This window comes from Aulonocara stuartgranti (assembly GCF_965226115.1).
Source record: "Aulonocara stuartgranti genome assembly, chromosome: 6".
Taxonomy (NCBI): Eukaryota; Metazoa; Chordata; class Actinopteri; order Cichliformes; family Cichlidae; genus Aulonocara; species Aulonocara stuartgranti.
In genome coordinates this window covers 31,873,321-31,889,607 of record NC_138944.1, presented here as the reverse complement: position 1 = coordinate 31,889,607, position 16,287 = coordinate 31,873,321, and the positions used below count along the sequence as shown (strand labels likewise).

At 44.2% G+C, this 16,287-nt stretch overlaps 1 protein-coding gene across 1 annotated transcript in view; it reads right to left on the bottom strand.

The window, feature by feature from the left end:
- mslnb (mesothelin b) overlaps positions 1–16,287 on the bottom strand; it is a 47,975-nt gene that overhangs the window by 13,927 nt on the left and 17,761 nt on the right. The window contains exons 42-75 of the mRNA XM_082537809.1: positions 15,943–16,079; positions 15,735–15,860; positions 15,461–15,651; positions 15,287–15,381; positions 9,782–9,909; positions 9,534–9,661; positions 9,331–9,448; positions 8,680–8,898; positions 8,411–8,581; positions 8,137–8,286; positions 7,977–8,041; positions 7,714–7,843; positions 7,227–7,306; positions 7,016–7,145; positions 6,679–6,869; positions 6,451–6,541; positions 6,214–6,337; positions 5,932–6,119; positions 5,463–5,624; positions 5,241–5,377; positions 4,371–4,513; positions 4,191–4,285; positions 3,445–3,943; positions 2,972–2,999; positions 2,788–2,872; positions 2,550–2,696; positions 2,225–2,436; positions 2,019–2,122; positions 1,655–1,773; positions 1,386–1,541; positions 933–1,147; positions 764–849; positions 289–425; positions 81–206 (exon numbers count right to left, since the gene is read on the bottom strand). Of these exons, the coding sequence (XP_082393935.1) occupies positions 81–206; positions 289–425; positions 764–849; positions 933–1,147; positions 1,386–1,541; positions 1,655–1,773; positions 2,019–2,122; positions 2,225–2,436; positions 2,550–2,696; positions 2,788–2,872; positions 2,972–2,999; positions 3,445–3,943; positions 4,191–4,285; positions 4,371–4,513; positions 5,241–5,377; positions 5,463–5,624; positions 5,932–6,119; positions 6,214–6,337; positions 6,451–6,541; positions 6,679–6,869; positions 7,016–7,145; positions 7,227–7,306; positions 7,714–7,843; positions 7,977–8,041; positions 8,137–8,286; positions 8,411–8,581; positions 8,680–8,898; positions 9,331–9,448; positions 9,534–9,661; positions 9,782–9,909; positions 15,287–15,381; positions 15,461–15,651; positions 15,735–15,860; positions 15,943–16,079 (4,913 nt within the window). The remainder of the gene's footprint in view (positions 1–80; positions 207–288; positions 426–763; positions 850–932; positions 1,148–1,385; positions 1,542–1,654; positions 1,774–2,018; positions 2,123–2,224; positions 2,437–2,549; positions 2,697–2,787; positions 2,873–2,971; positions 3,000–3,444; positions 3,944–4,190; positions 4,286–4,370; positions 4,514–5,240; positions 5,378–5,462; positions 5,625–5,931; positions 6,120–6,213; positions 6,338–6,450; positions 6,542–6,678; positions 6,870–7,015; positions 7,146–7,226; positions 7,307–7,713; positions 7,844–7,976; positions 8,042–8,136; positions 8,287–8,410; positions 8,582–8,679; positions 8,899–9,330; positions 9,449–9,533; positions 9,662–9,781; positions 9,910–15,286; positions 15,382–15,460; positions 15,652–15,734; positions 15,861–15,942; positions 16,080–16,287) is intronic.

Below are 16,287 nucleotides of genomic sequence, written 5' to 3'. Positions count from 1 at the left end.
GAGGCAATGCACAGATTAATGTGTTTAATCATTGCATTGTGTTTGCATTTCTGCGTGTGCTTGTGCCTTGGGCTACGTACAGTTTCTAGAAACTGTGGTGTCTGGCTGTAGCTGTTGAAGAGCATGCAGAGCTGTGCGTTGTTGTCGACAACATTAGGACGTCGTAGGTAATCCCCAAGCTCCGATGGAGGGATGGAATTTATGATCTAGAAGATTAGAAGACATAAATTAAGACATTCCCCTCTTGCTTTATCATATTTACTCCTGATATCTTTCAAGTCAACACACCAGACTCATTCTGTCAGGAGGCATGAGCGACAGGAAGGCGGTGAGGTTGGGAAACTGGAAACCCATGAAAGATTGCTCCAGGAAACCATAGAAACTGGTGTTGTAGCTGTCACTGTAGCAGCGGAGAGGTGTTGGACCTAGAGGAAAAGGTGGAGACACAAACTAGGTTATAATATTGGAAGTTTGCCTCATGCTTTGTTAAGCCATCTGGAATAAAATAAATAAATAAAGTTTTACTTGTTGTTGTATTCACATAAAATGTGACAAACATACATGTTTAATGAAAAAATAACAAGAGCGAGCATAGGAGAAAACTCAATGTCTGACTCCTCTCTCACTTTCACAAGGCTGGCAGCCATTATGTTAAGAAATGTGAATGGGCTACTCGCTTACAGGAATGTTACAGCCCAATTTCATAAAGCATCCAACAAAAAAAATTAAAGCTGAGTTTACTGGTTTCCTGGGTTAGCTTTACCTCCGAGGGTCTGGAGGATTTGATCATAGATTTTCTGCTGTGTGTCTGTGCTGAGCGTTGAGATAGTCATGTTCAGGTTCAGTACACTGAAACAAAAAAATGCAAAGGTTTATTTCCAGTCAGATTGCTTAAATACTTCCATATATGGTGCTTGAAGCTTTGTGCTCACCCCAGCTGCTCAATGCTGCAGCTCCGTCCTGCCAGTATTCCGAAGTAAGGTGCAACTTGTCCTGGTGAAAGTTGTACCAGCAGAGGTGGCAGCCGGGAGGTAAGCCACACCTCTACGTCCGCATCACTCATCGAAGGAAGGGAGAGGTTTGCACGATCAAACACAACTTGCAACATGGCTGACCTCACGACTGAAGGCAATGCGTCTTCAGGAGCCTGTAGAAAAAACCAAAAGTAATAATCATGTTTTTTAGATGTAACAGGTGTAACAGGACCTTCTTCAACTTCTGTGTGAGAAGACTAACCAGAAAAATGTTAGAGTTTACCATCATTGCAAACATAAACACAAAACGTATGAATGTTTTACATGTGATGAACAGATAAACTCAGCTTGACTTGACCTCTAGTATCAACAAAACACACCAGGTGACTTTATAACATGATGTATGCTCACCAGGAGAACAGATGAGAAATCATCAAAGAAGGCAGCCAGAGACTGGTCAGGCACATATTTCATCACCATGTTGACTTGCTCAGAAGTTGTGAGCTGGCCAGGTGTTGTGGACACCTCGGCTAGCTGTCTGACCGTGAGCTGTGACAAGGCTTCCATCTGCATATGCAAACACACATGTTGTCAGTGACAGTTGTGGTTATCACAGAGGGAAACCCCACCCCACAAGAAAACAGATGTAAAGACAGAAAATGCAGTGCATCATAACGCACCGCTGAGAAGTTGGAGTAGATCGTCTGAATGTCCTGGAACGTCGCAAGATAGGCAAAACCTCCCATGTTCACCTGCAGCCATTGTGCACTGGTGGCAATGCCTGAGCTGCAGGCGGGGTCTGAACCACAAACACACACAGAGGAAATTCAGCTTTATTGTGCTGAAGGAAAAGCATCTATCATACATTGTTATGTCACTTTGCAATACACGTGACCACCCTGGATTACTGTATTCCTGAATCCCACCAATTCTATCAACATGTGTGAATGTTGGATTAATTCAGATGTGACGTGAACAATACATAGACTGTAATTGTTAATAGGCTGCCATTGATTGTTACTGGGCTGTAATACAGCAGTGTACCTGTGCTGTTGTTCCTGGTCAGGAAAACCTTAATGAAGTGCGTGTAGACAGACACCTGCCTGGCAAACGTCAATTGTGGCCGGAGTTGACTCAAAATCTGCTGACTGAATTGAAATTGGGATTAGGTTAATTAAAAAATGGCAGGCTTTTGGTATACCAAGAAAGGCAGTCACATTTGATGTAATTTTATGGTCTTAATTTCTTACATGGCCTGGTAGGAGCTGCAAGTAAGTTCCCTTGTGGCCATATATGAAAGGAAGTCAGGTGAAACAGCTGGCAGAAATGGGAGAAGGCGGCGGCCAAACCACGTCTGGATGAAGGTTAGATTATTGAGGGTGGCCGTGTTGACAGTATCTATTCGGAGTTCTTGTATGGTGTCCAGAATCACGGACACTGCTGGGTTGTTGGCGTCCAGAGTCTATAACAAAGATCAAAATGTGATGTAACTACTGACTTTTCTTATCTTTCAACAACAGACGGTTTGCAGAAGGTTCTTCTCGTCTTACAAAATATTGTGTAATGCTTTCATACCGTGTTGACGAGCAGATCCAGAGCCTGGTCCAGGACCTGAGAGGTTTCGGAGAGGACAAGTTTCCAGACAGATTTGGACCCACTCGAGCTGGAGTAGTGGTTGCACTTCAGTATCATTGCCAGCTGTTCTGCTGTTATTGTTGACAGCTGCGTGACGACAGAGAGCAGTTTAGACTCTACAGTGAAAGTGAAAACGAGCTTAATCACAGACGGCTGTTGACTTATGTGACGCTCTTACCGAGGCACAAGCCAGTTGCTCAACGGCCAAGTCACAGAGGTTTCCGCTCGTCTGTGCACTGGTGAGTTGGAGCTGAACTGCTGTTCTGTGGTTTCAAAATAAAACATGTGATTGGTACTTTGTTGACATCTGGGACAACGTTGCATAAAAAGTAAACTCTCCAACAGGTTCGTGTAAATCCTACCTGTTCAAACCGATACAGATATCTGTTGCTGTACCACAAAAAAAAGAGAGAAAAAAAGTTATAAATTGACAAAAAATTACATTTTATGCATCAACACAGCAGGATATGAGATTTCATGCTGCCATCATTAATCACACTGCAGATCTCGCAAGTAAAAACCAAGTTCCCTTTCACCACCAATGTGTTTTTTGTTTTGTTTTGTTTTTCTTGTCAGTGCTTCTGATGTAAGATGATCTCTACATACTCGTAACAAAACAGCAGGATATGAGACAAAATGTTAAAATGAGCAATTAAAAGATTGAATCTGCAGCAGAAGGTCCACCGCTAGCTTAACATTTCATGTTTTCCTGCTTTATTTCGGCCTCCCTTACTTCTTGTGCTCTCGATTAACACTTGGGCCCTGCTTGGGTACTGCTGCTTTATCTGAGGTGTCTTTGAATATTTTACCCCATGCTACCTTTTGTAATACTTACGCGTGGTGCTGCTGGATCCAGTTGTTGAAGTTGTCCCCAATGATGTCAATGAAGTTGCCCCTGATGTGGTTGATGAATTTGGCCCCGATGTTATCGATGAAGTTGCCCCTGATGTTGTTGATGAATTTGGCCCCGATGTTATCGATGAAGTTGCCCCTGATGTTGTTGATGAATTTGGCCCCGATGTTATCGATGAAGTTGCCCCTGATGTTGTTGATGAATTTGGCCCCGATGTTATCGATGAAGTTGCCCCTGATGTTGTTGATGAATTTGGCCCCGATGTTATCGATGAAGTTGCCCCTGATGTTGTTGATGATGTGTCTGATGTAGTGGTGGTGGTGGGGCTAACCTTGCCTCCTGTAAGCCCCACTCCCAGACCATTAAGATCGGACTGAAACTGTGAACTGATCCAGGTTTGCACCACTGTCACATTTTCATACGACTTCAAAAGTGGGAGGTTGGTGCCAAGAAGACCTTTAACATCACTAACAGTCAGGTTCTATGGAGAACAGAGCAGACACATTTTATCCTATGAGCAAATAAACACACTTACTTTATTCTTTGACAGAACCAAAAAACAATTTAGTTTTACAACTTATCAGCCCCATCTAATGGTTTGAGTGAAGTAAATAAATTGAGGAACTATGATGCAAGACCCCCACCCCAAAATAAATAAAAAAAATAAAAACCTTTTTTCAAAATTAGTCTAAAATTCAGAATTCAAAGTGCAGACATGCAGCACTGACCTGTATAACACTCTCAAGCAGCCCAGTGAAGATCGGGACGTCCATACTGATATTGGCAGACACTAAATCTTGGATAAACCTAAGATCTGCACCCGCTGCAAGAATGGAAAAAAATTAATGGTACGTTAACTTTCAGCTGTTTAAATGATGCTTTTTTTGAATGCGGGTCTGTTTGCTTACGTAGGTAAGATTGTATGAGCTGGTAACTGGAAGTGGAGATAGTGATTGAGTGTTTGTCTGGGATAAATGCTTCATATGTGAGGGAAAACAGTTCTTGCTTTTTCTCAGTGGTGCAGCTGGATATGTCCAGAGCATCGGCGTTCCTGCAGGAGATAAAACACACAGGAATGGTGTGTTGAGTTTATGGAATTCATATAACATTATTTATCATTAAATCAGACTTTTTTTTCTAGTTATCTAAATAATAATTTAAAGATTTATCTGGGTTCACCTGCCTTTGTAAGTACAGGATCCCTGACAGACCTTTAGCCAACATGTTCTTGTACCTTCCAGATATTACCTGTGTTAGGTTTAATGGTTGCCATTTAAAAACCTACACAATGCCATTTAGAAAGCTAGAATGCTTCTGCTTGCTATCTAGGTAACCTACGCATATGACTACGTGCATGACATTGATAAAGGGAACAAGCAGCCTTGAGAAGAACAGATTCTACCAACAACAATCTGGGAGAGCTGCACTCCCATCATATAACCACACACAATGTATAATCACGCTTGCACAACACAATCACACTTTGTAACCAGTTATAGTAATTTCTCATAGGTAATACAGCAACAAGCTCTATGAATATTCATGTGTGTAACCAATAAAAACAACCTACAGGGGGAAAGCAAGTTGAAGTGGGTTGGAGACAATTGCTTCCCTGTCGCGAGTGAAAATTTGAGCTCCGTGTGACCTTGTTCCTGAGTGAGTTTCTGTTTATCCAGCAGTATTAGGGGTAAAACTCTGAGAACCTGCTGCTAATGTGATGTAAAAATAACCTCCAAACACACACACACTCATGCACAGTCACAGCTCTGACGCCTTACTTGATGCTTTCAACCGAAATGTTCCTGATAACAACAACATCCAGGGCGCACAGGTTTGGTCCTCCAATGGCGTTGAGCTCCACACTGCCGAGACTGTTCCCCTTTACACTCAGATACTTGGAGATGATGGCTTTGGCCTTGATGAGGAGAACCAAGCATCGGTGTGAAGACACAAGCATGTAAAGTAAGCTCACGTTCAGATTTTTTCTTCTGTTTGCTCACCAGAACCGGGTCCCACGGCCCGTTTGAAGCATCCATCAAAGAAGCGAGTGTGTCGATCTGAATAATAGTCCACATGTTGATGTCTTCCATTGTGGCACTACGGGACATTGCTCCTAAGATCTGAACCTGATCTTCTGGGATGATGCCGCTGGCACTGTAAGCCTATAAAAAAGTCAGAAGATATTTAGACTCAAATTTAGATAGCAAAAGCTTAAATAATAGAAGTTGTCAGCGTTGCAGACTTTGCATGCCCTCCCTGTGTCTGTGCTGGTTCTCATGCTTCGTTCCAAAGTCCAAAAACATGCACGGGGTTTGGTCGAATACTGATTTTAAACTGACCGTAGGTCAGAATGTGTGTTATGTTTTTCTGAATGCTTCTGTGTGTTAAACCTGCTCTCCAGGAGGGGCCTAACCTGCCTCTAAATCTATGCCAGCTGGGATAGGCTCCAGGAGTTTTTTTGCCACTTACCTCTCGCAACTTGCTGAGAACAATCTTTGTGTAGTTCTGCTCCTGCACCTGGTTAACGAGGGCATCCAAGTTGTCTTTGACAATGGTGGAATTGAGGCAGCTGGTGAACTGATTTATATCATAGTTTAAGGGGAATATTAGATTAACGAGAGTCACACGGTTTATGAATCCCAAAGTGCAGTCAGTGGCTGAAACACAGAAAGAGAAACAATTTTTGGTTAAACAGTAAATTCTCTCTGGATTCTAATACATGGACCAAGCAGTTGACAGAAAGAAACCAACCTGTAGATTCCTCATTAGGAATGGACATCCTTATTGCGCTCTTCAGCTCCCCGATCTTCTGACTGTCCACGTTGTTTTCCTTGAGAACACCCAGGAAGTACCTCAAGTAGTTGTTCTTTGTTTTCTGCTCACAAGAACAAAGGGAAAGAAGGAAATGCGCATAAAGAACAAGGTTAACAGCAAAAAACAGAAACCAAAATCAAAAAATGTAAATGTTTGCGGTCATGTATTACTCACAGTGTTGAAGTGATCATAGAAGGTTGAAGACATATACAGCGGCAGCATCCCGAGGTCTTTCAGAGTTTGCTCAGTCCACACTGAAGGATCTCTGGTTATCACGAAAACAGAACGGTGATTATTATTATGAAGGACAGAAAGGGCCAAATGTAAAAATGTAAATCTGCTGACAAGGAAACAAATAAACAGGAATGAAAATCTGCCACAGCGGTGAAGCGTTTTGCGTACCCATATCTTGTGTTGCCATTAGTTATTCGAGCCTGAACAGCAGCTGCTTGAGCAGAAGTGAGGCTGGGGCAGCTTTTGAGATTTTCCAAGATGGATGAATCTGAGTTTAGGATGTAGGACGCATCCAGGATGCAGCACATGTTTCCCAATACTGATATTTCATCTTTAGTTAAGCTTGTGTTTGTTATGCCCTTTGAAAATAAAAGAAACAGAAATTCATTTCAACTCAAAACATTAAACAAAACCTTGGTGTGATGACAGTTATTTCCATTTCATGCAATTATTAATACATCTAATCTTTAGACCTCAAGAAGTGATTTGTGGTTCGAGGACTCACCAAGCAGCTCTTTGCGTTTTCAAACAGGGCAGTGCGCTTGTAGCTGAGCGCTGCAGAGAAGACAGAGAAGTCTGCATTTCCCAACTCTGTGAAATAGGCCCTGCAGCTGGCCTGCGGCACCAGTGAGTAACTGCAAGAGGAAACACAAGTGTGACAAGCTGTAGCATCCACCATTCAGCTTTAATTCAGAACAAACAGACAGGATTCTTACTCATAATACAGCAGCACATCTGGAGGGTAGAGGTTGAAGTTGGCAGCATCGTCTTTAATGTAAGTGTACATGCAGGTCAGCTGTTGATTTAAAAAAAAGGCAAAATAATTAGCACCTTGTATCGTCCCCGTTTATGACGGAGAACATGTGTAAGAAAGCTCCATGACTTGTTGGATGGTAACGCATTTTTGTAATTTGCCTTCTCCACCAAAGCTGGAAGTCTGCACTTTAATCCACTGTGGTGGTGTGCAGCTGCAACATGCAAAAATTGCATCTTTGTTCAAACATTTATTACCCTAACTCTATGTGCCAGAGTTATATACGGTGTCATCTATATAACCCGATTCACAGGGTATGTATATATTGTTTTAAGTGTGTTTTAAACAATTGTTAGTTTCTCCTTTGATGTCCAATATGTTCACTTTTTAATATTTGAGCAGATATGAAGGAGATTTTAAATATCCCATAAATGCCTTGAACACTGTACCTGAGACTCCACTAGTTTAACCTTCCTGCTGCCTGACCTCCGACAGGCTTTGATCAGGTTCTTGACTTGCTCATTGCCAATGTTCCTCACTCCAGTGCATGTGAACCCTTGAAGCACAGAGGATGACAAACTACACACACACACACACACACACACACACACACACACACACACACACACATATACACTGTTAGCTCTACTCAAACCCATTTGCAGGTTGTTTTGATTGATTTGATTGAGCTCCCAGACTGATTTGAACTCACTTGTTTGGACCTCCCAGCTGTGCAGAGGCGCTCTCTGTAGCTACCGACTCAAAGAACAATTCAGCCTAACAAAACAAACAAACAAACAAAAAGAGTCTGTAATAACAGGCATGTAGCACAACACGACAATAAAAACTAAGCTGAGGGTTTCATCTTCTACCTGCTGCTGTTTCCATTCCTTTCTGTTGAGTATGGTTATAACGTCGTTGCTACTGGAGAAGCCCACCAGCAGGGATCGAGGGATCTCAGTGGCCAGGTCATTGGGAACGTTCTGGATCACTTGCACGCTGCTGGTGTTCACTGATATGATCTGAGAGAAGATGGAAGCATTGTGAGTTAACTCTCTGTGGAAAGCTTTCTATCTTTATCCAAAGCAGCTGATGGAAGTGTGCAGTTCAAATCATGCTCAAGTTATAACAGAAAACCTGTCATACCTGACTGACAAAAACCTGCTGGATGATCTGAGGACCAGAAAGGAGGTTTGCCACCAGTGAAGGAGTTTGGGAGGCACTTATCAGCTGATTACCAGAGATGCTCAAGAACACTCTGGAAGGTACACCAATGATGAGAGTGCCCAGACTTATCAGCGATGATGAGCTGTTGATCTGGTGGAAAGGATGGAAGCAGCACACGCATAAGTGAACATGACCACAAAGATGACTTTGATTTTTCTAAAGTCAGGATTCAGTCTAAAATCTGCTACCTGTATGATGCCCGAAGACAGCAGAGACTGGATGATGGTCATGGCCTGGCCTTCGCTCCAGCCCGTCACAGTGGAGAGAGTGCCGATGGAGTTTATTAAGTCCTGGGGTTTGATTGAGCTGATCTGATTCAGCGACATGCCAGTGCTTTGGCTGCCGAGGGCAGAAATGACTGTGGAGTCAATGTTCTGACCAAAGTTACCTGCCAAAGCAGCTGTGACCTTCACACGTGAGAGGAAAACTTTGTCAGTAGAGTCAAACTTATGTCTACAGTGTAAATATTCTGGGGAACAAAACTTTATCAAGTTAATAAAAGGAGAGCTTAGTGCTCTTTTATTCATCTTTCCATTTCACCCTTCTTAAAATCACGTACCGCCAGAACAAAGAGCTCTACACCACTCTAAATAATAAACACCAGATTCAAAACAGGAGCCTGCAAGTGAAACTAAACCCAATTTTATGTGGGTGACAAATTTAAGGAAATAATAAACTACTTTTTACCAAAATACCAGGCAAGATGCTGAATCTCTGAAAGATTGAAATCTTATAACATTCATGTCTAGTTGACCTTACCTATCCTGTATTGAATGTAGTTAGGTTTTTGCAGCAGACTGCACAAATAGCTGTTTTTCTTTTCTTTAAATGTTTCTTACTTGTGGGTCCAGGTTCGTACAGAGAACTGTGAGATTCTGCAGAACTATCAAAGTGTTGCTTGGACTCAGTTGGGTAAATGCTGGACCAGGAGCGACACACCGAAACAAGATAGGAAGGCTGCAAAGAAGGTTAAACAACACTTACAGAAAAATGCAGGATTTGTGGCTGGAGAACGCAACATATTGTATAGATTTAAACTCACAGTAAGGGGTTGAAGTTGCTGTCCTGTTGATACAAAAGGGTGGTGTAGTACTCTGTGAGGTTTGCAGGTAAGACAGAGGTGTTGAAAAGAGCGATGTTCTGAAGGTTCACTGTGAAGACCTGAATGACCTGCAAGGAGGGGAGAAAAGCACGTCTGTAGGTCATGAAATTATCAACTGTTTTTTTGCTGCATTTGAATCCAAGTAGAAAAGCGTCAGTTCAAAATTTCCACCAATGTTGATTATTTACCGACTCAGATCCAAATGTCACAACATCGTCCAGAGTGAGGAAAGAGACGAAAGACCCGATGTACTGAGCAAACCAAGCTGTGGAATTCAGTTGTGAGTCGCTGGGGAAGTAACACTTTGGATTTGAGGCTAGAAAAAAAAGATGTGAACAATAAACACTAATGATAAAGATCAGAATAAATAAAAATATAATCTATAGTAATTTTACTCCAGCATAGCCTTTTTTAAATTGCTGTAAATTCTCGAAGTCAAATCTAGAAAGTAAGTAATAAAAAATGCTGCCCATAACAAACTGTTACTACAGTAGCTGGCAGATTTTACTGGAATAAACAATGTTATCCAACAGTCTGCCGATTGGTCTAAATATAAGCAAATATAATTTCCTTAAAGTTAAAGCAATCATTAACTGTCCTGTTTTTTTAGTTATTTAAAATCCAAAAATGTTAAATCAAGACAAAGTTACAAAAGGCAAAATCTTTGTGTCATGGTCCAGAGTCTGTGACTCCGTGTTTATGTTTAAGTTTATTATTATTCTGTGGTTTTGTTTATTCTGGGTTTTTGTACTCTCCTTTCATTTCATGTTCCTGTGTTCTGTGTCCCCCAGTCTGTGTTAAGTTTGTGTGTTGTGTTCAGTCTTTGTGTTTCCTGTTTTATTTTGAAGGTTCGTGTCTTTTAACCAAGATGGCGCGGCCACGTCCAGACGCCTTCCTGACCGCTCCGCTCCGACTATCCACTTTTCTTGTTTTTTACTTATTTTTTGCTCTGGTTTACATCCCAAAATCTTCTAGTCTTATAGTATACGACAGCGGATCACTTGTAAACATCGGTGACAAGGTTGCACATCTAATCTTGGACACTTTTAAACCCGACCCTTCCTGGCTGCCAGAGATTCTACGCGGCGCGGAGAACAACAAAGGACGGGCCGCTCATCTGAGGCGTAGAACAAAGAAGCGCCGGGGGAAACGCGCTGGTATTAGGAACAGACTGAGACAGCAGGCGCATCGCGCACCACTGCCCAGTATCCTACTGGCCAATGTACAATCCATGGAGAACAAGCTTGATGACCTAAGAGCAAGGGTCACCTTCCAACGTGACATGAGGGACTGCAACATTCTGTGCTTCACGGAGACATGGCTGACCCCCACCGTGCCGGACCAGGCCGTAACTCCGTCGGATTCATTGTTTGTGCTCCGCGCGGACAGAACAGCAGAGTCGAACAAAACCAAAGGTGGAGGAGTGTGTTTCATGGTAAACAGAAAGTGGTGTGATGCCAGGAGCATTTCTACGCTTTCCAGCGGCTGCTCGCCACATCTGGAGTTCCTGAGCATTAAGTGCCGCCCTTTCTATCTGCCCCGTGAGTTCACCTCGGTCATCGCCACGGTGGTCTACATCCCACCCCAAGCGGATATAGGTATGGCTTTGTCCGAATTACATGATGTGCTGAGTTCGCTTCAAAACAAGGACCCGGGCGCAGCCCTCATTGTAGCAGGAGACTTTAACAAAGCGAACCTCAGACAAGTCATGCCAAACTTTTACCAGCATGTCTCGTGTCCAACGAGGGGGGATCGAATTTTGGATCACTGCTACACGCCATACAAGCAGGGCTACAAAGCTGTAGCCCTGCTTCCCAAACCAGAAACCATGGATGGACAGATCGATCCGCACTGCAGTAAACGCCAGGACCGCCTCCTACAACGCGGGTCTCGCCACTGGCGATATGAGCGCCTACAAAGCGGCCTCATACGGCGTGCGGCGCGCAGTGAGAGATGCCAAATGCCGGTACCGGGAGTACCGCTTCCACCAGGGCGAAACACGGAGTATGTGGCACGGACTACGCACCATTACGGACTACAAAGCCAGGGACACTGCGCCGATCAACGCCGACTCTGCATTCACCAATCAGCTGAATCAGTTCTATGCCCGTTTTGAGGTTAGCCAGGCGGCTAATGCTATCTACCGCCTGACTACCAAGGACAGTGACGTCATCAGCGAGAGACCGGTGACCAGCATCGCGGAGCATGACGTCCGAGCGGCATTGAAGAGTGAACACAAGGAAAGCGGCGGGGCCAGACGGCATCACCGGCCGTCTGCTGCGCTGCTGTGCTGACCAGCTAGCAGGTGTGTTCACTTATATCTTCAACAAGTCCCTGGCGAAGTCTGTGGTCCCCACATGCTTCAAAAGATCCAGCATCATCCCTGTGCCCAAGAACAGCAAACCCTCATCCCTGAACGATTACCGGCCAGTTGCACTGACCTCGGTAGTAATGAAGGTGTTTGAGAGGCTGCTGAAGAACATCATCTCCTCCTCCATCCCAGACACCACAGATCCGCTGCAGTTCGCCTACAGATCCAACAGATCCACAGAGGATGCCATCGCCCACGTCCTACACACCACTCTCAGCCACGTGGACAAGAAACAGGGTAACTATGTGCGAATGCTGTTTGTTGATTACAGTTCAGCGTTTAACACAATAGTGCCCTGCAGACTGTTCACAAAGCTGAGGGATCTGGGACTTAACAGCCGTCTGTGTGCATGGGTGTTGGACTTCCTCACTGGCAGAACTCAGGTGGTGAGGGTGGGTAGATGCGTCTCTAACAGCATCACCATCAACACAGGAGCACCTCAGGGATGTGTCCTCTCGCCACTGCTCTACTCCCTCTACACTTCAGACTGTGTGGCCACCCATGGCTCCAACACCATTGTGAAGTTTGCTGACGACACAGTGGTGTTGGGTGCCATCTCCAACAACGATGAAGCAGCCTACATGGACGAAGTGAAGAATCTGGCATTATGGTGCCAGGACAACCACCTCCAGCTGAATGTCGGCAAGACCAAGGAGCTGGTGGTGGACTTCAGAAGGAGTCAGCACAGAGACTACAAGCCCATTATCATCAATGGAGCTCCAGTGGAGAGGGTGCAGTCCTTCAAGTATCTTGGTGTCCACATCTCCTCAGACCTGACATGGTCTGCCCACATTCAGGTCCAGACCAAAAAGGCTAGGCAGCGCCTGTATCACCTACGACAACTGAGGAAGTTCAGGGTCTCTCCAAAGATCCTCAGGATTTTCTATACAGGCGCTGTGGAGAGCATCCTCACACAGAACATGACATCGTGGTTTGGGAACAGCTGTGTGAAGGACCAAAAAGCTCTCCAGAGAGTGATCCGTACTGTCATGGTCCGTCGTCCTGTGTCTGTGGAATGCGTGATGCTCGGGTAGCCACACCCCCGGGCCGGGCCAACACCGACACACCTGCTCTCCATCGCGGTGATTACATGAAGAGCTACTTAACCCGGCACTGACGGATGCTCCACGCCAGTCTGTTAATCACCTCACAGTGGTAACTAGACTTCCACGAAAGCGTGCATTCACTTCTGGTTGGAACTGTGTTTAATCCGCCTACTTGTGTCCAGGTTTCGACCCGGCGTTCGGCGTCTGCCACCTGCCTGTCATCCGGCTCAACTGGATCATTTGGTGCATCATCTTGCCCATTCGCTATCTCCACGGACTTCCTGCTCACGGACTGCCACACTTCCCTCCCGAGCTCCCACGGTCCCGCTCTATCGTAAGCCCCCTACTCTAACTCAGTCCTGATGTGTTTTCCCCGCTTCCCGGCTCCCTAGTAATCCTCTCCCCTTTCTATTGCAGCCTCCCACGGTCCCGATCCCGGCTTCCTTGTGTCCTTGTTTCCCTGGGTTTTTAGTTCCTTGTTTTGCTCCCTAGTTTTCCCGGGTCGCCTTTCGTTATTATAATAAAGTGTCTTTTCTGTTAGCGCTGAGTCTGCGTCTGGATCCTTTTGTGCACGCGCGCCGCGGCGCATGACAGGTACAGCAGAACGCTCCTGCAGGATTGCTCTCCCCCCGCTTCAGGACATCTACACCAGGAGATGCCGGACTAGAGCAGCGCAGATACTGAAGGACCCATTCCAACTTCTGCAATCTGGTAGAAGGTTCCGCATCATCCGGGCAAGGACAGAGAGACTCAAGAGGAGCTTCTATCCCCAAGCCATCCGGGCCTTAAACACACACACCCTCCCTCTCACATCATCTATAATTGACTGAGACAGGACTCTCTTCCAAACACTCTAAACCCAGGCACAATGTACATTCCAAATTCCTTTAATTTTAAATATGGTTCGTCTGCGTTATTCCCCTCTGTCATTCCGTGCATCTTCCTCTGTCTGCCTGTGCATTCTCCCCGCGCTGTCCTCCCTGCTAGTTACCCTCACTCATGTTCAGGTTTTGTTGTTTAAGTTTTAGTTTTTCCCCAGTTTAGAGTGTTTTCAGTTCTGTTTCTTGCCACCCTTTCCTTTGTTTCGTACATCACTGTCACAATAAAGCTCGCTCACTTCAGAAGCCACCTGCAGTTTGGGTCCTTTTATAATTCGGACGTCTTGCCCTGGCAACCCGTGACACTTTGAACCTTATTAAGAACGATGACGGGGACAAGCATCAGTGAAAAATTGCTGCTGTCTTGCTTTTAATGTACTTATACTGTATGTGTACTATACTATGTGTATGTGAATAAAATAATTTTTTTTTTTTTAAAGAAAATGACTCTAAAGGAAAAGCAAGTCCTGAATAAAGGGTTGCTGACTGCAAAAAATGAAGATCTACTAGTGACAGCAAAGGAGCTAATTACTTTGTATGTGTATGGTTGTCTGAGCTCTTTGTTATCATGTTAATGCTTTGCTTCTTTCTCGGGTATTAATGTAGCAAGGCAGAGAGTGACAACGTTGGCTAATATCAGCAAACCTTAAGAGATATACTGTATCCTCATAATTCACATTACTGAGTGTATTGACTTTGTTCTACTGTTACACACAGTTGAGTATTAGATATATACAGATATATCCAAAGCACAACAATCTGCTGCAAAATGAAGGGAAACTGAAAAATTGCAATTCCCTGAATTTTGTATTGTTGGAATTAATAATGTGCAGTGCCTCAATAATGCTATGCTTTTTTAATAATAAGTGTTATAAAGTTATATAATGTATTTTAAGCGGACACAGCCCTGAAAAATAAAGGCATGAGACCAGGTGTCCTTGGGAGTAGAAAGCTGCAGACTCTCGCTCATGTTTGCCTGTAGATAAGAGGGGACCATCTCTAGTGGAAAGTTACTGAGACACTGTTGTTTAGACTAGAATGAGAGAGCTTCTATAATAAAACTGTTAGGGGCACAGCAGCATTTTGGGATCGGCAGCGTGTCATGCAGGATGCATCTCCCTTCTAGAAGTAATAAAGTATTAAATGGTCTACTGAGCAGTGTTTCGTCTTCCATCGGATGCCTCTGAGGAATCAAAAGAACTCGGTGAAGTGTTGTTATTAACAGTGTACAACTAAATTTTCCTTTTAATTTAAATTGTGCTCAGGCAGTTGTGCTTTTAGGTGACATGTGGTTGCTGTTCAGTTTCATGTAGAATATCATTTGATCAATGTCTTTTTCCCCCCACTTGAATTAGCATCCCACTTGATCCTTGACCCTGGCATTCTTGAGAGACTTACTTGAGCCGACGTAAAGGTAAGTCCTGATGGTGTTGTACACGTCTCCCCTCATAAAGTCAGCAGTAGTGTAGTTGTATACCCCAAGGACTGAGACACTGAAACACAACAAATTTAAATCAGAACACAAAACAAAAAAACATATAAAGCAAGATTTAGTGCTGTAGTAAAACACACAGTTTTTGGAAGGCCAGGCAGGAGGTGCTGTTTATGACACTGGGACTGATCAGGCTCTTTGTGAGGAAGGGCAAGTAGTTCTTGAGGCGTTGGTCAAACCAAGCATCCACCTCCAACGTTTGGGTGCTGCTGAGGGCCATGGGCCAGACGCAGGGCAGGATGGAGCGCCTCACCGCTTCCGGCAGAGACTCCTGGAGGCAATGCACAGATTAATGTGTTTAATCATTGCATTGTGTTTGCATTTCTGCGTGTGCTTGTGCCTTGGGCTACGTACAGTTTCTAGAAACTGTGGTGTCTGGCTGTAGCTGTTGAAGAGCATGCAGAGCTGTGTGTTGTTGTCGACAACATTAGGACGTCGTAGATAATCCCCAAGCTCCGATGGAGGGATGGAATTTATGATCTAGAAGATTAGAAGACATAAATTAAGACATTCCCCTCTTGCTTTATCATATTTACTCCTGATATCTTTCAAGTCAACACACCAGACTCATTCTGTCAGGAGGCATGAGCGACAGGAAGGCGGTGAGGTTGGGAAACTGGAAACCCATGAAAGATTGCTCCAGGAAACCATAGAAACTGGTGTTGTAGCTGTCACTGTAGCAGCGGAGAGGTGTTGGACCTAGAGGAAAAGGTGGAGACACAAACTAGGTTATAATATTGGAACTTTGCCTCATGCTTTGTTAAGCCATCTGGAATAAAATAAATAAATAAAGTTTTACTTGTTGTTGTATTCACATAAAATGTGACAAACATACATGTTTAATGAAAAAATAACAAGAGCGAGCATAGGAGAAAACTCAATGTCTGACTCCTCTCTCACTTTCACA